General features: G+C 43.3%; 1 protein-coding gene across 1 annotated transcript; it reads right to left on the bottom strand.

The window, feature by feature from the left end:
• Nucleotides 1-2,891: 2,891 nt before the first annotated feature.
• KNG1 (kininogen 1) lies at nucleotides 2,892-26,984 on the bottom strand. Its single transcript, XM_045030621.1, has 10 exons — nucleotides 26,733-26,984; nucleotides 23,518-23,628; nucleotides 22,889-22,970; nucleotides 19,784-19,956; nucleotides 15,740-15,847; nucleotides 13,627-13,708; nucleotides 11,086-11,258; nucleotides 7,086-7,193; nucleotides 5,675-5,758; nucleotides 2,892-4,261 (listed from the first exon to the last, which is right to left on the bottom strand). The coding sequence occupies exons 1-10, from the start codon at nucleotides 26,925-26,927 to the stop codon at nucleotides 3,179-3,181; spliced, it is 2,199 nt and encodes a 732-aa protein (XP_044886556.1). The 5' UTR covers nucleotides 26,928-26,984; the 3' UTR covers nucleotides 2,892-3,178.
• Between the last annotated feature and the right edge of the window lie 551 nt (nucleotides 26,985-27,535).

Raw genomic sequence — 27,535 nt, forward strand, 5'->3', positions numbered from 1 at the left:
AAAAATTAGCCTTTGGCAGACACTCAGTATGGAAAATATCAGCCTGAACAATTTATAAGCAACAGAAAACAGTATTTTATAGTGGAAAGTGTCAGACAGCCTTAAGTATAGACTGTGACACCTATACTGAGGGCCCTACGAAATTCACAGTCCATTTTGGTCAATTTCACAGTCATAGGATTTTAAAAATCATAAATTTCAAGATTTCAGATATTTAAATCTGAAATTTCACAGCGTATAATTGTAGGGGTCTTGACCCAAAAAGGAGTTTTTTTGGAGGGGGGGTCCACAAGATTATTGTGATGGTGGGGAGTTGCGGTACAGCTACACTTGTATCTGCGCTGGTGCTGGAGGTGCCTTCTGAGCTGGAAAACTGGAGAGCGACAGCTGTTGGCTGGGAGCCCAGCTCTGAGGGCACAGCCATTGCCAGCAGCAGCACAGAAGTAAAGATGGCATGGTATGGTATTGCCACCCCAACTTCTGTGCTGCAACCTTCAGAGCTGGACTCTTGGTCAACAGCCACCACTTGCTGGCTGCCCGGCTCTGAAGGCAGCACAGCAGTAAGGTTGGCAATACCATGACCCCCTAAAATAATCTTACCAGTCCCCTGCAACTGCCTTTTGGGTCAGGACCCCCAATTTCAGAAATACTAATCTCTCCAGAGAAATCTGTATAGTATAGGCTAAAAGCATATAAAAGACTAAATTTCACAGGGGAAGACCAGATTTCACAGTCCATGACGTGTTTTTCATGGATGTGAATTTGATAGGACCCTACCTATATTACTATAACCATATCTAAAGTGTCTGAGCACGTCTGCCACATGAAAGTCTGTCAGTTGCAGTGTCAGTTCCATATAGAATAGTTAATATTTTATATATAGAAAATAGTAATATAGCTTTGAAAATTTATTCTAGTAGGAACCTGCATGAGTGAGAATTCTTTATCTTGGATTCTCTGAATTGCCCTTTAACCTCTCTTCCAAGAAGGGAACCTGATAAGTGAAGTACTGGCGAAACGTTAATTGGAGTAAAGAAATTAACACGTCATACATTTTCCTTTTATTTTGTATTCTCCAAAAATGTGTCAGTCCTGCAGAGATGTAAAGTATGGTTTTAAACATCTAAGGAAGGGATTCTCACCCTGTTTCATACTGTGCCCTCTTTTCAAGCTTCATTTGACTGGGTTTCTACAGATGACTCCCAGAATTCTTTACACCGGTTCCCACAATGATTCAAACATGGTGTGATGGAATCAGTGCAGTGGTTCTTAGTGTGCTTCTGGCATCTGAGGTGAGGATGATGAGTTGCAAGTAACTGAATAAATCCACTTCAGCAGAAAACTAGAGCAAAGTGGCCTTTCCTCTCACTTATACTTTTTCTATGCCAGTATAAAGCCTGGTCTACACTACGATTTTAGGTCGCATTTAGCATTGTTACCTCGATTTAAGCCTGGAACTATACACACGACAAAGCCCTTTTTTTCGAATTAAAAAGGGCTCTTTAAATCGATTTCTTTACTCCACCTCCGATGAGGGAATTAGCGCTGAAATCTGCCTTGCCAGGTCGAATTTGGAGTAGTGTGGACGCAATTTGACGGTATTGGCCTCCGGGAGCTACCCCAGAGTGCTCCATTGTGACCGCTCTGGACAGCTCTCTCAAAGATGCACTGGCCAGGTAGACAGGAAAAGGCCCATGAACTTTTGAATTTCATTTCCTGTTTGGCCAGCATGGCGAGCTGATCAGCACAGGTGACCATGCAGAGCTCATCAGCATGATGTGCACATTGCTGGGTCACATTGCCCAGCCCGTACTTTGTGAGAAGTCTATGTCCTCATCACTCTCATCACCGTGCTGCCATCACCTCCTCACCTGCTTTTGCTTTTGCAGCTTCTGGTTCTGTGCTGAAAAAAAGGCATGAAACAATTGTCGCTGTTGCCATGACGGAGGTAGGGGTGACTGATGACATGGTTTACAGGGAATTGAAATCAACAAAAGGGGTGGCTTTGCATCAAGGAGAAACACAAACAACTGTCACACAGAATGGCCCCCTCAAGGATTGAACTCAAAACCCTGGGTTTAGCAGGCCATTGAGTTCACAAAACAAATTGGGTCAATTTCTTGTTTTGATCCACTCCATCTATCTTTTACATCTTAGGCTGGCAGCAGATGGTGTTGTATGACTGCTAGCCATCGTCGTCTCCTGAGTGCTTGGCAGAAGATGCTGCAGTACGACTGCTAGCCATCATCATCTCCTGGGGTGCTCGGCAGAAAATGGGAATGACCTGGCTGAGTCACTCCCATGTCTGCCCAGGCGCCCCTGCCCGACCTCACAGAGGTCGGCTAAAAGAGCACCCAGGAGTACGACGATGATGGCTACCAGTCGTAATGCCCCGTCTGCTGCCAAAAGGCAATGAGCTGCTGCTGTGTAGCAATGCAGTCCCACATCTGCCAGCACCCAGGAGACGTACGGTGACGGTGAGCTGAGCGGGCTCCATGCTTGCCATGGTATGGCGTCTGCCCAGGTAACCCAGGAAAAAAGGCGCAAAACCATTGTCTACCGTTGCTTTCACGGAGGGAGGGAGAGAGGGAGAGGGGGGCCTGACGACATGTACCCAGAACCACCCCCGGCACTGTTTTTGTCCCTTCAGGCATTGGGATCTCAACCCAGAATTCCAATGGGCAGCGGAGACTGCGGGAACTGTGGGATAGCTACCCAGAGCTACCCACAGTTCAACGCTCCAGAAGTCGACGCTAGCCTCGGTACTGTGGACGCAGTCCGCCGACTTAATGCACTTGGAGCATTTTGTGTGGGGACAATCAACGGTATAAAAACGATTTCTAAAAAAACGACTTCTATAAATTTGACCTAATTTCATAGTGTAGACATACCCTAACTCATTGATTTTAATGGAGTTACTCCTGATCTACACCTGTGTGAGGAAAGAGTCAGGCACAGAGAATTGGCTCATGCTCTCAATTCCTCCAGAAAACTGCTGGTGACCCTTTTAAGTATCATAGCTAACAAGATGAGAACCACTGCTCTATAGTACTATACATTTAAAAAAAAATAATTTTTATGATTTTCTGTTTGTTGCCTAAAAAAATGGACCATAAATTGTTTGAATTACAGTAGAAAATCCATGAGATCAAAATCTGAGCACCATGGGGGTAGGTGCTTATTTTTCTGGTGTTGAGGTGGTGCGTTCAGATTGATGTGGTAAAAGATCCTCTTTTGTCAGTACTTTAGGTTTGTTAGTAGTAGTTGAGAGGTCTAGGATTGGTTTCCATGGCTTTCCAGGACACTTTGGGACAAATGATTCTGGGAGATCTGGCAACCCATCAAATAAAGGAATATCAGGAATAATTCCAGGGCTGTCTGTTTCTGCAGGGAGATCAAGGATTTCTGTAGGGAGATCAGGGATCTCAATAAAATCATCTGTTAGATCTATTGTGGACTGCTGAGTACTAGATAGCACATCTAGCTCTACCAGATCAGGCTTAGGAGATTGTGTACCTTCTGGTATTTCAGCTACTGCAGCTAGCAATGTCTCCTTTTGGTTAGTGACCTTCTCATGGGATTCTTCAGAAGACTCATCTTTGGAATGTTTATGTTTATCCTTTATCTTCTTTTGTTTATCCTTATGATTTCCATGCCCGTGCCCACGTCCATGTTTATCCTCATGTTCATGTTCTCGTCTACACCCAATATCATGTCTGCGCCTGTGTTCATCCTCATGTCCATGTCCACGTCTATGTTCATGTTCTGGTTCACGCCCAGTATCATGTCTGCGCCCATGTTCATCCTCATGTCCATGTCCACGTCTATGCTCTTGTTCTGGTTCACGCCCAGTATCATGTCTGCGCCCGTGTTCATCCTCGTGTCCATGTCCACGTCTATGCTCATGTTCTGGTTCATGCCCAGTATCATGTCTGCGCCTGTGTTCATCCTCGTGTCCATGTCCACGTCTATGCTCATGTTCTGGTTCACGCCCAGTATCATGTCTGCGCCCATGTTCATGTTCATGTCCATGTCCATGTCCACGTCTATGTTCATGTTCTGTTCCACACCCAATATCATGTCTGTGCCCCTGTTCATGTGCTGGTTTATGCGTAACATCTTTTCTTGGCCCTATGATAGACGCTTGTTCTTCTCTAGGTCCCTTTTCATTTTTAATTTGGGGTGTATGTTGAGCGGTTTCAGGTTTCACAGCTAGAGATCGGAAAGGAGTAAAGCCTGGAGGCCTTCTTATTAATAGAGTCTAAAAGGAACAGGAGATATTAGACAAAGTACACCATTTGGAACAATTCTGCTTGTGGTTGCAATGTAAAAGGTAGACATCTCTTGCCAACCTTTTAAAAAAATAGTGCTTAAAAGGAAGGTGAGACGGGGGGGGGGGGTTCTTTGTTGACTGCCTGCCTTAGTTTCAAATATTTGAGAACTAGCAAATTGCAGATTATGTGTAAATGTCAATCAATTAACAAAAATATGTTAAGAGATCTCATGAACTAAGCTGGACAGCCATGTATATCTCTAAGGGTGATAACAGCACTTCATAGTGTTTTAGAGATTCTAGCTAAAGAAAACGCTTCACTCATCACTGAAATCCAGCCACCTTTAGGATAGAATAGTACAGTACAATAGGACAAGTGCTGACACACTTTATAAGTGTATACATTGGTTTTAGACTGTGAACAATACTTTTGAATTCTGGAACTAAAATGCTTCCTCTATAAGCACAGAATATCGTATTGAGGAAGGATTGTGATGCACACTTCAGTCTAGTCCTAAAGCAAGTACGAAACAAAGACCTGGATTATTTTATTAAGTGAAGTATTACTTATTGAATTTTTAGCTTCTGGTTTGAAGATCTGTATTGTATGGGGTCACTAGAGAATAATAACCGTAGGTTAATGTCTATGCTACAAAACTTCTGTGTTTGATACCAGGTGACCAAAACGGCTCCCTCTCTGTCTAAACTAATATAGAACACCCTTTGTAAGAATATCTATTCATCTGACCCACAGAAGTTTATTGCTCTTTCCACATCAAATATCCAACATGGTTTGGTTCCTGTCCAACACAGTTTGGAAACTCAATCAACATAGACGTCTATGGAGACTGACGGTGCTCAGCATCTCACAGAATTGGGCATGACAGATCCTACAAAGAACGAATCATCAGGCAGGCAGAATAGTCTCTATACTCATGGTAATGTTGCTTCTTATTCTGCACCTTCTGCAGTTTCTTAGTGTATGTCTAAACTGCATCTGGAAGTGAGCTTCCCAGTCCAGGACCATAGTCTTGTGTTATCAGGACTCCTGCTACTGCTTTGAAAATATCTGTGTAGACGGTGCTTTGATGTTATGACTTGGGCTGTGAGGCTTGCTTCCAGATGCAGTGTAGATGTATCCTTACTTAGCCCAGCATCACACCTCATGCATTGCATTAGCTGAGCCTAGGTCACTGAGGTCAGAGGGCAAGAGGAATGGTCACATTACTACGATGATTAAAAGTGACCATTTCCCTTTCTTTAAAAATACAAAATATGAGCTAATCTGAGAACTGGATGTTTTGGGAGACAAAGGGATACAAATATTTCCCCACTACAAATTTCACATATAGAGTTGTAAGTAGTCTGAAATGAAATAATATATTTATTGAGAATTCGTACCTCCTCTTTGATGCAGCTAACCTTAGGGCGTATTGTCTTTGTCCAGGGTATCACATAAACTTGTGCTGTGCATAGCAAAGGTCTCTGTCACCAAATAAACAAAAACAAACAAATAAATAAAGCCAACATGGGCTCTTAAAACAACAATATGTCACAAACATGGGAACAGACTTATGTATGAATAAGGCTATACAATTTTAGTGAACCTTTTAAAGACCTTATTATATCTGGAGCTTTATGTGAATATCTGTGGAATCCGTCTTATCTGTTCAACTCATAATGCTAATTCTCAGCACTTTTAATCTCCAAAAGTACTTTATAAGCATTAGCTAAGTAATCCTCATAGCACCCCTGAGGGTAGGTAAATGTTGATGTCATTATTGCTATTTAAGATGGGGAAGTTGAGGTACAGAGAGGTTAAGGTCAAACATTTCAAAATTGGCCTTTGTTACTGGGTGCCTCGGTGGAACGGACTTTACTGCCCCTTGCCATAGTATTTTTCAACCCTCAGAAATGAGCTCTTCCAGGTAGGAAAAGGTGTGTGTGTGGGGTGCCCTCTTCCCCAACCTTAGGAGTGCTTCCTCCAGCAGCCCTAACCCATCGTTCGACCCCAACAGCAGCCAACTGGCATACCTCCCTTTGCCCCAAGTGTGCCAGCCCCTAGCCATAGGAGCACTCCACTCCAGCAACATCAGCCTGCCCGCATCCTGGTAGGACCCTCCCCGCCTTTCTTTTTTGAATCCACAACCCATAAAATGGTCAAAAAATATCCAATTAGCTTTGCATTAAGTAGACAGATTGTGCAGTTGGAGTGACTCTGCCAAAGCAACTCTTTCTGCTGTCCTTGGCAATATCTTGGGTCACACACAGAGCTAATGATAAAGGTAAAGATAATGCTAGGAGAGAAAACTCCCTCAGTTTATTGAGGAATGACTAGCATTTATTGTCTGTCTGACTAGTGGTAGCAAAGGCCAATTGAAGTTATCTAATAAAAACACCAAACCTGGGTTGCTGGTTTGGTGGGGGTTATTTTTTTTATTTTTATTTTTATTTTTTTTTAAACCAACATGATCATCTCTGGTGCAATTCAATTGGATTAATTTGGAGCCATCTCTCTGACTTGGTGGTCTACAGCATCCCAATCACCGTGGTCCCCAACCTTTCCATGTGGCGGGCGCTGGACGACTAGCCACTGTGGAGCATTGCTGCCGGACAAGCAGCCGCCGAAATGCCGCCGAGAAGTGGCAATGCCAAGAAGTGTCATCGCTGAAATGCTGCCAAGAAGTAGCGTCATCAAGAGGCCGAAAATCAGCAGCATTTTGGTGGTGACACTTATTGACGGCTTGTCCGGCGGCCATGAGGCAGGCGAACATAGATGCCCCCGGTACCGCGTTGGGGGCCCCTGACTTACACCGTCTATTGTTGCCGCACAATCTTCATTCAGTTTCTTGACATCTGTCTTTGAGCAGTTCGTCTTCCTAATTCTAAATGTTATATTATAATTTAGTCCAGCAACCACCTGAAAAATCAGTAAGAAGATTTTCGTCATTAAATGTGTCTTTATTACAAGAGGTTTACTGAAAAGACAGTGCTCTAAAACTTAACACCTTCCCACCAGGGGTATGTGCATAAAAACACACAAACAAAACTCTTTCACAGTAAAAGTGACAATCATTCTAATTGACCTATCTTCTTTACTCAAAAATCATCATAGCACTGAAATTGGAGGAGACAAAAAGATCAAAAGAACGTGAACAAGTTTGGCTTTGTTTTACTGCATGACTGCAGTAATTTCATTACTAACGAAGGAAATCATTAGGAGACACCACTGTAGGGAGCTAAATATAAGGGAAAGGAAGTTGGGCAAGGTAAAATTAAGAGTCTGATAAATCTAATCTCATTGAAAAAACAAACTATTTGCCAAACACATTAAAGAGCTGAACTGTAATGGTTCATTAATGTGCCTGGGACAGTTGATTTGTTGTTGTTGTTATGTGGTATTTTTTACCACATCTCAGAGGGTGGTAGGCACCTCACAGTAGAAACAACAGACATGGGGTGAAATTCTGGCTCCACTGAAGTCAGTGGGAGTTTATCACGGATTTCAATGGGGCCAAGATTTCACCCACGTTTCCTTCCCTGAAACTATTTATATACTGATTTCACTCATGATATAACAAGGGGGCTTCTAGACAATAGGACAGAGTTGAAGAAGGAAGCACAGGTAAGATCAAGAAGATAATGTGGATTGCTCTGCGAGGCTAGTGCATGCCATGGCGGGCTAGAAGTGTTTTTAATATTGTGATATTATTTAACAAATCTGTTAGCTGGCTAATTCTTTGTTGGCTTCACAGAAGAGTTGGGCCTTGGGGCCTGATCCAGTGCCCATTGAGGTAATTGACTTTCCATTGACTTCAGTGAGTGGTGGAACAGATCAATAAGGAAGCACGTCAGTGAGGAGAGGAGTGGATACAGACCTTTCAGACCAGCTCAGGAAGGGTGAACCATGTGTCTGGAGCAATGTGGAAGAGGCACACAGACTTTTGGGAGAGAGGCAGTCAGGGCATTGAGGCTGATATTTTTGTTGAAGTGAAGAAGATGAGGATTGTTTTATTTTAATCATATATCACGTGTAAACTAGGGCTGTCAAGTGATTAAAAAAACCATGATTAATCGCACAATTAAAAAAATTATTCTCAATTGCACGATTAATTGCGGTGTTAAACAATAATAGAATACCATTTATTTAAATATTTTTGATGCTTTCTACATTTTCAAATATATTGATTTCAATTACAACACAGAATACAAAGTGTACAGTGCTCACTTTATATTTATTTTTTATTACAAATATTTGCACTGCAAAAAACAAAATAGTATTTTTCAATTCACCTAATACAAGTTCTGTAGTGCAATCTCTTTATTGTGAAAGTTGAACTTATTAATGTAGAGTTATGTACAAACCCCCCCCTGCATTCAAAAATAAAACAAATATAAAACTTTAGAGCAGGGATGGGCAAACTACAGCCCCTGGGCCACATCCGGCCCGCCAGCCGATTTAATCTGGCCCTCGAGCTCCCTCTGGGGAGTGGGCTCTGGGGCTTGCCCCACTCCTGCACTCCAGCTGGGGAGCAGGGTTGGGGGCTGCTCCGTGTGGATGTGCTGCGGATCTGTGCGGCTCCCAGAAGCAGCGGCATGTCCCCTATCCAGCTCTTATGCGTAGAGGCAGCCAGGGGGCTCCACAAGCTGTTCCCGCCCCAGGTGCTGCCCCTGCAGCTCCCTTTGGCTGGGAGCTGTGGCCAGTGGGAGCTGGCATCTGCAGACGGGGCAGTACGCAAAACCACCTGACTGCAGCTCCGCATAGGAGCCGGATGGGAGACATGCCCAGGAGCGGCTCCAGGCACCAGCACAGCAAGCACGTGCCTGGGGCGGCAAGCTGTGGGGAGTGGCGTGCCGTCGCCATGAGGGCAGCAGTCAGGCAGCCTTCGGTGGCATGCCTGCGGGAGGTCCGCTGGTCCCGCGGCTTCGGTGGCAATTCGGCGGCGGGTATGCCAAAGGTGCGGGATCATCAGATCACTCACAGAAATGCCGACGAATCTGTATGACTGCCATGCTTGGGGCGGCAAAAAACAGAGCTGCCCCTGGACATGCCGCTGCTTCCAGGAGCTGCTTGAAGTAAGTGCTGCCTGGAGTCTGCACCCCTGAGCCCCTCCCATGCCCCAACCTTCTGCCTCAGCCCTGATCCTGCTCCCACCCTCCGAACCCCTCGGTCCCAGCACAGAGCACCCTCCTGCACCTCAAACCCCTCATCCCCAGCTCCACCCCAGAGCCTGCACCTCCAGCTGGAGCCCTCATCCCACCCCCCACCCCCCTGCCCCAGCCTGGAGCCCCCTTCTGCACCCTGAACTCCTCATTTCTGGCCCCACCCCAGAGCCTGCACCCCCAGCCAAAGCCCTCACCCCCTCCTGCATCCCAAACCCAATTTTGTGAACATTCACGGCCCATCATACAATTTGCATACCCAGATGTGGCCCTTGGGCCAAAAAGTTTGCCCACCCCTGCTTTAGAGCCTACAAGTTCACTCAGTCCTACCTCAGCCAATCGCTCAGACAAACAAGTTTGTTTACACTTACAGGAGATACTGCTGCCTGCTTCTTATTTACAATGTCACCTGAAAGTGAGAACAGGCGTTCACATGGCACTTTTGTAGCCAGTGTTGCAAGGTATTTACGTGCCAGATATGCTAAACATTCATATGCCCCTTCATGCTTCAGCCACCATTCCAGTCTTAGTGATTGGCTGAATGAGCAGTAGAACTGAGTGGACTTGTAGGCTGTAAAGTTTTACATTGTTTTGTTTTTGAGTGCAGTTCTGTAACAAAAAAACCCCTACATTTGTAAGTTAAACTTTCACGATAAAGCGATTGCATTACAGTACTTGTATGAGGTGAATTGAAAAACACTTTTTTTTGTTTATCATTTTTACAGGACAAATATTTGTAATAAAAATAATATAAAGTGAGCACTGTACACTTTGTATTCTGTGTTGAAATAGAAATAAATATATTTGAAAATGTAGAAAAACATCCAAAAATTTAATAAATTTCAATTGGTATTCTATTGTTTAACAGTGCGATTAATCGCAATTAATTTTTTTATCACAATTAATTTTGAGTTAATTTCATGAGTTAACTGTGATTAATCAACAGCCCTAGTTCCCGCAGCTCCCATTGGCTGGGAACAGCAAACCGCAGCCACTGGGAGCTGTGGGCGGCCGTGCCTGCAGACGGTCAATGTAAACACTGTCTTGTGGCCCACCAGTGGATTACTGTGATGGGCCCATCGGCCGCAGGTTGCCCACCACTGCTCTGGAGCATTACTCAGGATGCAAGTTAACAGAGTCCCAAGGAAAACAGTGAAGGCTCAATTGCTTGGGATTTTAAAACCTACTATAGGATAGACAGAGAATATATGGTGACCTGGAGGATGAACTGGATGATCTTACTCATAGGTCTTTTCTATTTCTGATGCCGTATGAAATGATGCCAAAAGGTTTGGTAAAGAAGAGGGGTGTAACAAACATCAGATTCCTTAATCGGAATCCTGCCCTATTGTTTTGCACCCAGATAAGACAAAAATATGTTGATAGATTTTGTGGGGGGTGGGGATCCTTTTGGATGCATCCTCAGATGGCTGAAATTTGCAAGAATGGGCATTCAGATATCCTGGTGATCAAAGTGGTATAAACACTTGGGCAGATAGACCAGCTCCCAAGATTTCAAACCCAAATCTAAACCTTAACCCTGATTCAGCCCTGAGCCCTGGCATCACCATATCTTGGCCCATATCTAAGAAATATTGAGAGGTGGTCCTAAATAAAATTGAACATGAAAAGGAAAGAGGAATCCCAACCTGAACGGTGGCATGTGATATTGCTTCAGCTTTATAATAGAAGTCATCATTGCTCTCTTCGTTATACTTCTCCAGGGAAGCTCTCAGTGGTTCCTCCAATTCTGTACTGTCAGTTGGGATGGGCTTTGGACAGCCAGCACAAATGGAAATGCGAGGAGGTGCAGTTTCATCAACTGAAAGAAACATCAGGTTTCAAGTAAATCTAAGGAACAAACGATTCAGTGTGCATTGGGCTTGGACGAACCATTGAGGGAGAAGTTTCTCTCTGCCAGGCCTGACTGTGTTTGAGTCTGCTAGGGTGGGACCTAAAATATTTTGGGGCTTGATTTGGTAGATGTTTGTGTTGTCACATCAATGATGTGTTCAGGAGAAAGCAGAATTTAGTCGCCGAGGGTCAAACAGTGCATTTGATCAATACACTGCTCCTCATGGAAATGAGAGTACAAATTAAGGGTGGCAATCTGTCAGAGGAGAAACATCTGAACTTGGGTGATGAGCTAGACTAGAGGAAACAGGAAGCTCCTTTCATCCCTGAAATCTATGAGTGCACACTATGTGCAATAGTTATTGTAGTTTGAAGAATTACATAATCATTCCTTGAAGCAAAACAAGTCTATGAATGGGTGGGAAAGCAGCACATGATACATGCAGTGACCCTATACCTGCAGATCTAAAGTCTTGGAATGGTAACAATCTATGTCCTAAGAGAAGACTATAAAGAAGTGACAACAAACAAAAAGGTCTGGTCAGAGGTATGGTGCTGGGTAATAATGAATCAGGTGTAGGTGGGATAATTTACCCCTGAAAAGAAATTGTTTTCAAGTTATCAAATTTAAGAATCGAATGAAGGACAGTGATGTAACATGAAATAAAAACAGTGGTAGCTCTAGATGAATTCTTGAGTCCAGTTGACAGGCTCTGAGAGCACCAGCCAAAGCGGCTATGGCTCTTTGATTTAAGGAGGTGATGTACGTACAAAATCAAATTGTGAATGTGGAGTAATAATTTGTGCATGTTAAAGGGGTTGTTCTGCTATGCCTTTTTTTTCTTGTTCATATATCTGTATCTTTGTGAAAGTTCTTTAAATCGGTGGTTCTCAACCTTTCCGGGCTACTGTACCCCTTGCAGGAGTCTGATTTGTCTTGCGTAGCCCAGTTTCACCTCATTTAAAAACAACTTGCTTACAAAATCAGACATAAAAATACAAGTGGCACAGCACACACTTACTGAAAAATTGCTTACTTTCTCATGTTTGCCATATAATTATAAAATAAATTGATTGGAATATAACTATTGTACTTACTTTTCAGTGTATAGTATATAGAGCTGTATAAACCAGTCATTGTTTGTATGAAATTTTAGTTTGTACTGATTTCAATAGCGCCTTTAAAGTAGCTTATTGTAAAACTAGGCAAATATCTCAACCAGAGGTCCAGGGCCCCCTGGGGGGCCGTGAGCAGGTTTCAGGGGCTCCGCCAAGCAGGGCCAGCGTTAGACTCACTGAGGCCGAGGGCAAAAAGCCAAAGCCCCATCACATGGGGCTGAAGCCTGGGGCCCTGAGCCCCACCACACAAGGCTGAAGTCAAACCCAGAGCAACGTAGCTTCGTGGGGGCCCCTGTAGAATGGGGCCCCAGGCAATTGCTCTGCTTGCTACCCCTTAATGCCGGCCCTGGCTTTTATATGTAGAAAACCAGGTGTGTGGCACAGGTGGGCTGTGGAGTTTTTATAGCATATTGGGGTGGGCCTCAGCAAGAAAAAGGTTGAGAACCCCTGATCTAGAGGAGATGATGTACCCCCTGGAAGACCTCTGCATACCCCCAGGGTACGTGTATCCCTGATTGAGACCCACTGCAGCTCTACTTCTATTTGGAGTGGTAGATCAGAGCTCCTGGGAAAATACAGTTCTTCTGGAAACACAACAGACAAAACTGCTTACTGAAGATACTATGTGATAATGACTTCTCTTTAAAGGATATCTCCTATGATAGTGGTGATGGTGGAGGAGGAAAGAAATAATGGTGTTTATTTTATCTGTAAATAAAGTTTAGAGGGAGAAGTATACTCTCTGAGCTGCCTTGCTGATCTTCATGGAGGGTTTGACCTTGAGCTCAACCCTGCTGATCCCCATTCAGGGTTCAGCGGCCAGCTTCACATGTCATAGACATAAGGCAGTGTAAAGATCAGAGAAGAGAACTTTCCCCTGCATTTTCAATACTTGTAGGAAATGAGAAAATTATCTGTTAATATTCCATTGTGGGGGAAAAAGGCCTTATTGTTTTGCTGTGCCAGCAGAGTAGCTTTTCCCCTTCCATGATTTTTTTAGTTCCTTGGCACTTTTGTTCTTCAATTTGTAATTGTAACCAACTGTTAACATTTTTTAATTGACGGACTTCAGTAACTCAGACATAGGTTAGGGGTTTGTTACAGGAGTGGATGGGTGAGATTCTGTGGCCTGCATTGTGCAGGAGGTCAGACTAGATGATCATAATGGTCCCTTCTGACCTTAAAGTCTATGAGTCTATGAGATGGTTGTCACATACCTGGAAACTTGCATTTCTGTGCAACATCCACAATTGTGTTACTAAGATCCACATAGGCCTTGGCTTCACAGGTACCTACATGCTGGGTTGGGGGAAAAAAAAAGCTCTTTGTTTTCTCTTAGAAATACTTAAAAAGCACATTTGTAAATATCCTGATGCCCTTCTTCACAGCAAACAAATGCTGGGTCGTGCAGAGAGATGAGAGACCTACTTGTGTTGTCTTGTACACTGGTCTGTCTCCAGTGACTTTTCTCCTGATCTACACTGGTGTGAATGAGATCAAAATCAGGTTCAATGATTTCTGATCAGGAGAAAAGATGATCTTGGGAAATCCTTCTAAGAAAATGGGAAGAGCCCTTTATAGATAGATTTTTGATAAAAGATTAATGGGACTGATTTTGACTTGGTCCTGAAAGGTACTGAACAACTCCCTTTGTCTTCAATGGGAGGTCAGAATGCTTAGTACCTACAGAATCATACCCTTGGGGTATGTCTACACTGCAGTGTAAGACCAGGGTTCAAACTCAGGCTCAAGTCTTACCCTCTTCTGTCTACACACAAACCATGCTAACCCAGGGCTCAGACCCAGGACCCCCCCAGGCATGGAGGGCCTGAGTCAAGGCAGGACCCAGGATTCAAGCCTCATTTCTTTGCTGTGTAGATGCAGGAGTCATGGCCATGAGGTTCTGGGAGCCTGGGTCCGAGCCCTGGGTGAGTGTGATTTGTGGTCAGGCAGAAGGGGAGTTAGGCTTGAGCCCGAGTTCGAACTCTGGGCTTACACTGAAGCGTAGACATACCTGAGGGGCCAGTCTTTCTAATACTGCTGTGAACAATTTCCAGGGCGCACACTAGTAAAACTTGCAGCATAAGATAGCAATTCAGAACTACTGGAAATGTGCTGAAGGGACTTGCTTATCCTGCTAATACCTACCAATGGGCAGCTAAGTTCAGTGGTTCAGGTATTATATGGCTAAGGCCCAGTCTTACAGACCATATGTGGGTCAATCTTACATGCCATTACTGGTAGCCCTCCTGAATACATGTGACATAGGCAGATATCCCATTTGACAGATGGGGAAACTGAAGCTCAGACGGGTTAAGTGACTTGTTGAATGTTAAAGAGCAAGTCAGTGTCAGAGCCAGAAAATGAATCCAGATAGTCTGACCCTGCCCCCCTCTTCTTTCACTATGCAGTCATTTCTTATCCTTTCCATCAACGCTTCTAAAATTGAGTAGCATTCTCAAGGTACAGATGAGCAACAGGAAAGGTATTCTGCAGAGGCGCTTGTTTGGAACAACTAGTTTTTGGTGAAATATGAGTTTTGGTAGCATGGTCTTTTCCATCCACAGGGCAATTTTTGCCACCACTAGCCCCAGTTGGGGAGAAAAAGAATGACTGTTTCAACCATTCTCCTGAAAGATGTACCTATAACCAAGGCAGTTGGTAACTTATGGCACAGCCTAGCTGGAACATGTGTATTTATTTATCATATCCTTAGAAGTTTTCCCATATAGACTGCAGTGCAGATAACAGTAATTTAGCAACTTGCTTTTCCTAAGAAATATCTGCCTGAAGCATTTTAATTTCCACATTACTGCTCTCCCAGTGCAGCTCCCTTGGCCAGACTGCATAAGAGAATTTGCAAACATTTCAGGGGCATGGCCTTTTTAGGCTTTGATTCAGCAAAAGACTTAAACATGCGCTGAAATCCATTCCTAAGGAACATGGCACTTAAGCACATGTTTAACTTTTAAGCCTGTGGTTAAATTCCCTTGACTTTAAGGTTATGGCTACACTGCAATAAAACGCCCATGGCTGACCTGTGTCAGCTGACTTGAGCTTGCGGGGCTCAGACTGCGGGGCTATAAAATTGCAGTGTAGACATTTGGGCTTGGGCTGGGACCTGGGCTCTGGACCCAGCCAGAGCCTGGACAATTATGCTGCAATTTTATAGCCCTGTGGCCCAAGCTTCATCAGCTGACATGGACCAGCCACAGTGTGGACATACCTTAAGTTAAGCAGGTGCTTAAATACTTTGTTGAATCAAAATCTTAGTAATTAATTACCAACATAAGAAGCTGTTTTGATAAACTGTACGTGACCACCACTTACGCCTCCAACAATGGGTTTGCACTCAGGACTTAAATCCTGAAAATTATTCTTGGTGCAACTAGTCTCCTTGACTTCATATTCAACTGCATAATTCCATCCAGCCACCACCTGGAACAAATATTTAGGAGATAATAGTTTTTATTTCAAATACATATTGAATTAAATAAAATCACCAAATAAAGAGCAAGACGATAATACTTTGTCCATCTGTAATGCCTTCCATCCAAAGGTTTCACATTGCTCTGCACTCATTAAGCCACACAACAGCCCAGTGCAGCAGGAAATTATTCTTCTCATTTTACAGTAGGGTAAACTGAGTCATAGGGGCTAGCTGTGAAATTTGTAACCAGATCCAGGTTCAGATTCCAATCCCCTCCCCCACCCACTTCACAGTGCAGGGTTTCTTACATTTTCCTTTGAAGTATCTGATACTGGCTACTGGACTAAAGGATACTGGTCTGATCTGGTGTGGCAATTTCTATGACCCTAGGTATAGCACATGGCATAACAATATCTGAATAATGCAACTTTGAGTTGCAGGTGTCATTTATTATCAGGTGTGCGGCAATTATTATTTACTAAGAATTGTTTCATGCCGTGGGCATTTTCTTCTGTCTTGTTCAGGATTTTAGTCACTTTCTTGTTTGTTAAATGGCAACTTCCAATAATATCTGCTTTAAGGGTGCAGTTTATCTAATCCACATGAATCCCAAATACTCTGACTTTATGCAAGTGAAGTTCTGGAAAGGGGAGAGGCAAAATCCATCCCCCAGCCTGGACCCAGGATGCAGCTCACTGTTCGTGGCTACTGCACCCAACTCACGGAACAGCAGAGTAGCCTTATCTGCTCTGCATCACAGCAGACCTAACCCCATTGACTTCAATGGATTTTGGATCAGGCCCCATATGTAGAAGTGATAGGGATGCCGGATCAACATAAAAATACATAATATTCCTTCCCCAGTACATCTCAATGAAATCCTTTAATTTATTCTAGTCTGACATGAAGACTGTTTAGAGTGCGTAGGTGTTATAGCAATCTCCTCTCCAGCTGCTCCGCTGCAGCCCCCCTTGGATTAAGGAATGTGTAGGCCCCTGTGTCTTGCAGCTAAGGTGATCAATGCCATTAACAAATAAAGGGTGGAAATTGGTTTCTTAATACAATTGATTTGGTTCATGATATTTTGAGCAAGTTAAACTGTTGCTCAAACTGACTTGTGGAACAATACAAAAAGATAAATGCATTCAAATATGCAAAGGAAAAGTAAACTTAGATTGCGTTAAGTTATATAATACTTAAAATCAAATCAGAAACATATCTTAGAGCTCTGTCATACCGATGCCTAAGCTGAGTCCCTGGCTCAGGGTATGTCTACACTACGAGATTATTCCGATTTTACATAAACCAGTTTTTTAAAACAGATTATATAAAGTCGAGTGCACGCGGCCACACTAAGCACATTAATTCGGCGGTGTGTGTCCATGTTCCGAGGCTAGCGTTGATTTCCAGAGCGTTGCATTGTGGGTAGTTATCCCATAGCTATCCCATAGTTCCCACAGTCTTCCCCGCCCATTGGAATTCTGGGTTGAGATCACAATGCATGATGGAGCAAAAACAGTGTCGCGGGTGATTCTGGGTAAATGTCATCACTCAATCCTTCCTCCGTGAAAGCAACGGCAAACAATCATTTTGCGCCCTTTTTCTCTGGATTGCCCTGGCAGACGCCATAGCATGGTAACCATGGAGCCTGTTTAGCCTTTTTTCCACTGTCACCGTATGTGTACTGGATGCTGCTGACAGACACGGTACTGCAGTGCTACACAGCAGCATTCATTTGCCTTTGCAAGGTAGCAGAGACAGTTACCAGCCCTATTGCACTGTCTGCTGCTTTGGAAATTGGCGATGACGGTTATCAGTCATATTGTACTGTCGGCTGCTGTCATGGGTGCTCCTGGCTGGCTTCGCCGAGGTCAGCCGGGGGTGCATGGACAAAAATGGGAATGACTTCCCAGGTCATTCCCTTCTTTATGTTTTGTCTAAAAATAGAGTCAGTCCTGCCTAGAATATGGGGTAAGTCTACTAGAGAACCAGAGAGCACTGCCGCACCGGGTCAGAGCCCCAGATATCCCGCAGAAATGATGAGCTGCATGCCATTCTAGGGGGTGCCCCTGCAACAACCTCACCCGTTGCTTCCCTCCTCCCACACCCCTCCTGGGCTACTGTGGCAGTTATCCCCCCATTTGTGTGATGAAGTAATAAAGAATGCAGGAATAAGAAACACTGACTTTTTAGTGAGATAAAATGAGGGGGAGGCAGCCTCCAGCTGCTATGATATTCCAGGCAGGACATCTCCATTACTCATTAAAGGGCGGGGGGTGGGGAGAGGAGCACAGCCTCCCGCTATGATAGTCCAGAATCTCCATTAGACATGAAAGGGGAGCGGGGGGAGAGAGAGGAGCTCAGCCTCCAGCTGCTATGAGGAGGACGGTTACCAGCCCTATTGCACCATCTGCCAGGACTGAATCTCCAGGACACAAAGCTTAAAGAAGGGAATGACCGGGAGTCATTCCCATTTTTGCCCAGGCGCCCCGGCCGACCTCACCGAGGTCAGCCAGGAGCACTCACAGGATGATGACGAGGACGGCTATCAGTCATTTTGTACCGTACCCTCTGCCAGAGGGGAGTGGAGGGGAGAGGATGCTGCTGTTTAGCGCTGCAGCACCCCGTCTACCAGCAGCATCCAGTAGACATACGGTGACATTGAAAAGAGGCAAGAAATGATTTTTTCCCCTTTTCTTTGGGTGTGGGGTAATTGATGACATATTCCATGAACCACTGGCGACAATGTTTTTGACCCTTCAGGCATTGGGAGCTCAGCCAAGAATGCAAATGCTTTTTGGAGACTGCAGGAACTGTGGGATAGCTCGAGTCCTCAGTGCCCCCCTCCCTCCCTCCATGAGCGTCCATTTGATTCTTTGGCTTTCCGTTACGGTTGTCACACAGCACTGTGTTGAGTCCCTGCTGTGGCCTCTGTCTATCATAGCCTGGAGATTTTTTCAAATGCTTTGGCATTTCGTCTTCTGGAACGGAGCTCTGATAGAACAGATTTGTCTCCCCATACAGCAATCAGATCCAGTATCTCCCGTACGATCCATGCTGGAGCTCTTTTTGGATTTGGGACTGCATGGCCACCCGTGCTGATCAGCGCTCCACGCTGGGCAAGCAGGAAATTAAATTCAAAAGTTTGCGGGGCTTTTCCTGTCTACCTGGCCAGTGCATCTGAGTTCAGATTGCTTTCCAGAGCGGTCACAATGGTGCACTGTGGGATACCACCCGGAGGCCAATACCGTCGAATTGCGGCCACACTAACCCTAAGCCGACATGGCAATACCGATTTCAGCGCTACTCCCCTCGTCGGGGAGGAGTACAGAAATCGGTTTTAAGAGCCTTTATATCGATATAAAGGGCTTCGTTGTGTGGACGGGTGCAGGGTTAAATCAGTTTAACGCTGCTAAATTCGGTATAAACGCGTAGTGTAGACCAGGCCACAGATATGTAACCCTTTCATGGAACACAAATTGACATGGAACTTTGGGGACTTGAATGTGCATTCCTTGTACACTCAAAATTCCCACTGAAGACCAAAATGCAAAATCCACTTCTGTCTCACAGCCAGAGTGTGGGCTTTTTATTTTTCTGAACCTCTTTCTTTCTTTAGCTTTGTCTAAACCACAAAATATACCAATTGCTGATGATATACATTGGTGATGTGTACAGCTATACCAGTGCTGAACACTATAGTTGAAACTGGAGACAAGGACAAACTATGTTCAGTAGCAGTTCAGAAGCCATGTGCAAAACCACTGAAAGAAATCAGGCATTTAGCCTTTTGTCCCTCAGTGTTCCCCTCTATAGAAGTTAAAATTGTTATTTTTATATTACATATTTTACTATCGTAAAATGGAACTAACTACAGGTAGATAGAAGGTACTTTGGTTTTTTATATCTTTTATAAAATAAAGAAAAAAATCTGATATACAAACCTGCCTGGAGGCTTTTATTATTTCACCAACTTCAAAAAGGGAGGATTGGTCACTCTGATCATTAAAGATCCGAATAGCATATCTCAAAATGGGTAACAATTGTAGGCTGTCCCCCGGTATGGGATGATAGCATCCAAGACACGGGACATGGGAAAGATTCACCTTTCCTTCAGCTGAAAAAAATACAAACCAACCAAAAAATTCAGCTCTTTGCTTAATAAAACAGCCTCAGTTGTTTAGCTCCCAATTTTTTTGTGAACAAGCAAGAGAGTTTAAGGAAGAATCCTCATTCCTTTTGATTGGCGAAGCGCTTGAGCAGCAAAATACAGATCCAGATTTCAGTCCCCCGTGTTCAGAACCAGACTTTTTGGCTCAGTTCAATATAGTTGTATGGGGCACCTTTGACATCTGGATCCAGATCTGAGTTCAGATGCCAAAACCACCCACCCAAGTTCAGGAGTCTTTGGATCTAAAGTTTAGTTTTGGGCTCTTCTCTACTTTTAATGTGAAAATACAGCATGCAGCTTTGAAACTGTGCAACAGAGGAAGTCATCCATCAGCCCCAGCCAGCAGCTGCAGTAAAGGGAGATTCCCCAGGAGGTTGTGGTTTTTACCAGAGAGTTCATAGTCAATGTGCAGCAGCTTGTACTCCACACCACACTGCAGTGGAAAACTTGACATTAAAATTTCAGATGGCACCTTTTGAGGTGGGCCATCATGACTCAGATCTCCCCTCCAGATGTAGGTCCAGCTACTCTTCAGATGCATTGTCTGAATTGCCCCAGCGTAGGCTGCCCACTACCTACTAAATGGAATCAACTTTCAGGCACCATCAAGCTGGGCTGGATTTGAATAGGCAATCTGGAAGGAGGAGGCTCCAGATTCTGTTCCCTGCCACTAATCTTATTAACCCCCTTTCCTGCCTTGTAAGCAGGAGTTGGATTTTCATAAATTAATTTCATAGTTCAGTGCATAAATTAATTTCATAATTCAGTGACCTTGAGAATCAACGTGAGACAATATCAGATCTCTATGGAATTTAAGTAAAATCTGTGGACCAGATCCCCTGCTGGTGGGAATGATGCCAATTTACACCAGCCAAGGAACTGGCCCAATATCTCTTTAAGGACAAGTTCCACTAGTGAAGGCTGAGCAATATATTACTCATTAGAGACTGAGCTGTGAAATCCTTCACCAGACTGATCTGATTGTTTACCTCTTCCTGTAGGGATCATTGGACAACATTTTGCTCTCACCAGTGTAAATCTGCAGTAACTCTGCTGTAAGTAATTTACCTACTCCTCCTTTACACCAGTGTAGCTGACCTTATTTGTCATTGTGTGCAGTCACAAATCAGAATGCCCCAAAACATCCAGCACATCCTGTTCTAAAGTGATTGTGGCCTTACTCACAATTTTAGCTCTTTTCAAGAGCAGTGAAGAACATCTACACTTTTTGCAAAACTGCAGCTATGCCTCTGATGCTGCGCAGCTGATATATTCAATTCAAATGTAGATTTTCAGCTTTCAAAACCATCCCTTCCTTGAGTTAACCAAGGAACGCACATCCTGCTTATTAACCTTCCTGGCAACTAGATGTCACCGTTGCCTTACAAATGCATCTGAAACAAAATATGATGTAGTTGGTAGTAAAACATGGACACTGAAAGAAAGAATCTCTGCTGTGATGCTTTCAATCATTGTAACTTGTTTCTAGTACAGGAGTTTACACATAGATTTAATGACTACATTGGTGGGGGGGTGGGGGATGTGCTGATTATAAGCAGACCATGTGGCACCAACTATGGTTAAGGTTGCCTAAATATTTCCATTCCAAAGGGCCTTTTTCAGATTATTATAATCCTGTCAAACTTTTACTTTTTGGGATGAATTTTTCCTCATTTTTTACTCAGTCAGAAGAGTCATTGGGGGGTTGGGGGGAGTAAGTTTGAGCAAAACCAGTTCAGCCATTTTTGAGTATGAAGAAAGTGAAAAAAAGATACATTTTTGCCCTATAACAAAGCTTTTTGCTACCTTTATTTGAACATCTGTTGTGCCTCAGGGGGTGGGGATAGAGATAGAGCAAGCTCCCCACAGACCAGGACATGTCAACTCAAGGCAGCACCAGACCCTTCTAGAGCAACAGATGGAAAACCTACAGAGATCTCTCCACGGTTATGTTGGTCAGTACCCTCACAACACACCTTTCAAGATCCATGGGTCCTTCATTTGCCTATCACAACATGTGGTGATCCAGTGAATCAAATGCCCCACAACAACTATGTGGATGAAACCAGACAATCACTATGCTCTTGAATGAACTCACACAGAAAAATGATAAAAGACAAAAACACCTTATCACCCATAGGCAAACGTTTTTCACAAAGCAATCACCCACAGCTGACCTATCAGTCCTCATCCTCAAAGGAAACATGCACAACACCTCCAAAAGATGAGCCTGATAACTTAAATTCATAACTCTGTTGGACACTCAGAAGCCGGGACTTAACAGAGACACTGGTTTCATGACTAGGGCCCTACCAAACTTACAGTCCATTTTGTGGAATTTCACGATCGTAGGATTTTAAAAATAATAAATTTCATATTTGCAGATATTTAAATCTGAAATTTCACAGTGTGTAATTGTAGGGGTACTGACCCAAAAAGGAGTTGTGGGGGGGCACAAGATTATTGTAGAGGGGGCTGTGATACTGTTACCCTTACTTCTGCGCTGCTGCTGGTGGTGGAGGTGCCTTCAGAGCTGGATGGCCGGAGAGCAACAGCTGTTGGCCGGGAGCCCAACTTTATGCTTAACAATCTGTCCCACCATGTGTTTAGTTTGGTCACTCTGGTGACCTTCTGTAAACCTGAGGAAGAGCTCTGTGAAGCGCAAAAGCTTGTCCTGTCCACCAACAGAAGTTGGTCCAATAAAATATATTACATCACCCACCTTGTTTGTCTCATATCCTAGGACCAACACAGCTACAACAACACTGAAAACAATAATTTAAAATCACCTGGAAATCTCAACAAAGTTCTTTTGCAGTTTGTAGCTGTTCATTTTATTCAATACAACTATATAATGCCACTGTGAGCAGTTACATACCTGGGATAATTCTGCAGTCCTGTGTAACACTGATTTTCTCAGTCTTGTCAACATAAACTTGAGCTTTACATTCGCCTGATTCCTACAAACATAGATGACACCATTTGTCTTTAAGCCACCTGATGCAGAAATGCAGTTAGCACCATATTTATTGCTGTGAAATACTCCTGTGGTAGTTTATTGCAATAATAAAACACAACTGGGAAGTGTAAGCAATGTTTAGTGGACAAAAGGAATACAAACCGATAGTATTTACACCTGTGCAATCCCATCGACAGCAACAAGGGTTGTACAGTTGTGAATGAGGGCATAACTTGGCCTGCAGGACCTTAATTGCTGTCATAGCATGCAAGAAGGGATTGCCCAGCTTGACTCTCAGACACCAGGTTGAGTTTGAATGGCTATCAGTTAGGAATAAGTGAGAGGAGAATCAGGCTGCATCATTTTACTTGGAAACTGAGCACATTTCCTCGGCAACTCCAGTGAGAAGCAATAAATATGGAACCCCGCAATACCATTTTCAGAGTCACTTATAGCAGAAGTGCACTCTGTCCCCAAGAGTCTGGTATCTTGCTGGTTACATTGCTACTTCCATATATAGAATTTTTTAAAAGAAGGCAGCCACTTACAGCTTCTGCAGATGCTCTGTAATCACAATCTTGCCAGAGTTTATCTCCCCCAACAGCACAAGAGCTCTCTCTTATTCGGTACATCACAACGAACTGTTTGCCAGGGCCTGCCTGGAGAAAACAAGATGCAAGTCATCATTTGCATAGCGATAAGACAGCAAGTCATTGGAGGGGATAAGGGTTTCAAGGGCTTTCACACTGTACTGTGTAGAGCAAGGAATGATAAAAGTGTGCTTTAAATTAGCTAATGTCTCCATTGAGCAGATCTTCAAAATCTTTCTGACTCACTAATTAACATATCTAATTATATCATTTGTTCTATTTAGCCACTGCCTAGGTTGTTCCACATACTGTCTCTAGGATGAAAAAATAGTGCCAGAAAGCAGCCATGTTTTCAACTCCTTTGTATCCTAGTATTTCAAGTGCTCTCTGATTCAGCAAATATGAGCTGCTGCTTAGGTGGTCTGCAGCTCTACCATTTTGGATTGTGCTTGGGTCAGCCTTTATTAATAATAGTTAGGGCTGGTCGGTAGAAGGATGGGATGGATCCTTCTGAGAAAATCCTTGAGATGCTGTTAATGTGATGTTGGTCATTCAGTAGAAGGTACTTCCTCCTACCCTCCAAATTCAATGGTGAATCAATGCCCTCAGGTGGCATCAGAAGGCACTGCAGTTCTTGAAGATGTATCTTTTGGATGGCCATTTTTAGTCACTAGGAATCCTGTGGCATTTAATAATAAAAGATGAGTTATTATATTAAGTTCTGTTCTTGGCCAAATTTGAACATGGGGAATTACATTCAGCAGAATTAAACTCTCCCTGCAGTTTCAGTTGGATATAGCAAGAGGATTATTGTCTTCATTATACCACAGTTAACTCTGTTAAAGTCTAGTTGATTTTAGTGGAATTATGATGGATTTGCACTGGTGAGAGTAGAATTTGGCCCAGTGTTCTTTCTCACTTCCTGTTGTGCACAAAATAGCAGCTCCAGCTCAGTGGTGCATGAAATAATTTCCACAGGCTGTAAAGCAAGATGAAAAAAACACAATGGGCTGAATAATCTGGAATAACTTTACTTCAGCAAGTAACAGATGTAAATGAGAGAAAGCGCTGGCTCCATATGTTATGTTGTTTGTCATTTTATATGGGGGAGGGATAGCTCAGTGGTTTGCACATTGGCCTGCTAAACCAGAGTTGTAAGCTCAACCCTTAAGGAGGCCACTTAGGGACCTGAAGCAAAATCAGTACTTGGTCCTACTAGTGAAGGCAGGGGGCTGGACTCCATGACCTTTCAGGATCCCTTCCAGTTCCACAAGATAGGTATAATAATTAATTTCATTATTATTGCCACCAGCTATGTCTTTAATTAGGGCAGGCTCAATCTTCCGCTAGACAGCCTTTATGTTTAATTATCTTATCAACACTTAATGTACATGAACATGTAATAATAAGCCATTTACTTGATGAATGCAGCACTGCAGGACAGGTGATAAGAGAAATCTAGACTATATTTAGAAGAAGAATTAAGAACAGATCAAATCTCTCTTGTGGGCTTTGGCAATCCTCCCTCTTGCTCCTCCCTTTCTCTCCCCCCAACATAGACAGATCAGAAATTCAAAGCAACACAGCATTCTCACTTCAGATCTTCTGTAAAATTAAATCAGTGTGTCTAGATAAGGAAAGGCAAAGAGTGACTGCAATAAACACGTCTATATTAAAATTAAAATGTCCAGCATAGACTGTTATGAATATTAAAAATGTGTATTACCAGAAGACTAGAAAGGAATGAGGTATCATTAAGGCTCTGATTCTGCAAAGACTTATGCATGTGCTTAACATTAAACATGTGAGTTGTCTAATTGAAGATGATTGAATTTATGTGCTTAACATTAACAAATGCAGTGTTTGCATAATCGGGACTTTAATACTTGATACTGTGCTCTGAGAGCCTCTTCAAGTCCCTCCACCCACCTTTCTCTATCAGGAAGTGGTTCGTAGCAAGTCTAGAAAACACAGGCAATATTTTTTATTCTGTTTCCAGAAAAGACAATGTCATCTAGTGGTTAGAGAAAGGGGGTCTAGATGTCAGGAGATGTGGGTTCCAGTCCCACCTGTAACACTGGCTTACTGTTTGACCTTGAGCAAGACACTTCACCTCTCTGGGCTCAGTTTCTTATCTGGGTAAAGTGCTTTGAGATCTTTGAGTGCTAAATATTCTTATTAATATATTGTTTCTGATGATCTACATTTTAAAATCCAATGCAGTAGAAAGACGTTAATGTTGTTCCCAAGTAAAATAGTGCTTATCATTATCCTTATAGCAACATCATCATTGTGTGGCCCTCAGGAGTAAATACTCTTTTGTTACACTTGTCACCATATATGAGCAAGAAACTGATTGATGTTTTAGGTAGGTATGTGACTCAGGACTGGAGACCATCATAATATTCACAAATGATTCAAAATGTTTCTATCATTTGTCAAATCAGTTATTTCCAAATAGATTTTCCACATTGCAACCAGCTTTTTTCAAGACAAGATCACATCAAGTTTCTTTTAATAATAAGTATGCTTCTGCTATAGGCCTCAAAGATTTCCCCATGACGGGTAAATGTTAATATCCGCACGTAGTGACTTGGTAAGGTGACAGTGTTGGGTCAGTGGTATAGTTGTGAAAAGAAACCAGGTTTCCTTACTTAGTCCTGTAACTTACTGACCTTTTAGTACTGCAAGCGAAGGCACTTGAGAGACCCTGCCATATAGTGCAAACACAGGGCCAGATTCAGATGCCATTTCTCATGTTGAGTTGTTCGTTACTCCTTGAGTATCCCCCTTGATTTCAATGGAGCTACTTTACTTATAGATCTTTTAGTACTTTCCTCGACCTAATTACAAGAATTTAAAGTTTTTTTCGTAGGGCCAGATTTTGAACCCTTTACTCACATTGGTGAGCATTTCCTGGTAGAAGTAATCCCACTGACAGGAACTGCTTACTAGTGTGAGTAAAGGCTCACTATTATTAAGAAACAGGAGAACTACACAGAACCAGATTCTGTTACCCTTTTTCATGGTGATTAGTACCTTACTCTACAACCAGTTCTTTTGATATCATTGGGACATCATGCAGACCAAGGTGCGAGTCCATGTGAGGGAGATGGGTAGAATCTGGCCATAAAAAAAAATATTCAAAGATGAATTTTGAAAAGTTTACTTACTATTCTCTTGGCTTCCATCACCATGTACAGAGCAAACTGGTTGCCATCTGTTTTGTCTCCATTATATTTTCTCAGTGCTATGTCCACAGCTTCAAAGACATCAGGGTCATCACAGTCTGCATCCTGGGTTGAGAGAGGCTTGGCTGTGCTAGAGAAAAAACTGCAGCAGAGAACTAGCACAGTGGAAAGTTTCATAACTGGATAAAGAAGCCCCCTCTGAAATGGGGGGACTCTTCCAAATACAAATGAAAAAGGAACCCCCTGGTAGGGATTTAATAACCTCTTGGGTTTTTTTCAGAAGCAGTCGGTAAGTAAACAGGCAAATGGGGTGGGTGGACTCTCATCATACCCTGTTTGCCTAGCAAACAACCCTCTGGGTTTATCCAAACAAAGTTTGTGCAGTCACTTTAATGACACCAAGGTTGTCCACCTGCCATCAAGATAACAGGATAAGCCTCTGCACATTAGAATCACAGGATTAGATTGTAGAGTTGGAAGGGACCTTAGAAGATCATTTAGTCCAACCCCCTGCTCAAAGCAGGACTGATCCCCAGACAGACTTTTGCCCGAGATCCCTAAATGGCCCCCCTCAAGGATTGAGCTCATAATCCTGGGTTTAGCAGGCCAATGCTCAAACCACTGAGCTATCCCTCCTCCAAATCCCCAGTATCAGCAGCATAGGGCCCTGACCACAGGCGAACGTCTCAGAACATTTGGTAGCCCTCTCGCTCCTGGTTACTTTTTGACATAAAAACTCCCACCCTGAAAGAATTACTACATAAGGCTTATAAAAACACCCAAAA

Source organism: Mauremys mutica, chromosome 9 (assembly GCF_020497125.1).
Source record: "Mauremys mutica isolate MM-2020 ecotype Southern chromosome 9, ASM2049712v1, whole genome shotgun sequence".
Classification (NCBI taxonomy): domain Eukaryota; kingdom Metazoa; phylum Chordata; order Testudines; family Geoemydidae; genus Mauremys; species Mauremys mutica.

Bases quoted from the DNA above. Each gene is read 5' to 3' on its own strand.
- KNG1 (XM_045030621.1), bottom strand. From the start codon at position 26,927: ATGAAACTTTCCACTGTGCTAGTTCTCTGCTGCAGTTTTTTCTCTAGC. The intron at 19,957-22,888 runs GTATGTAACTGC...TATTTTTTTCAG, and splicing joins GGACTGCAGAATTATCCCAG to CTGAAGGAAAGGTGAATCTT. The intron at 4,262-5,674 runs GTACGAATTCTC...TGTTCCTTTTAG, and splicing joins TTAGCTGCATCAAAGAGGAG to ACTCTATTAATAAGAAGGCC.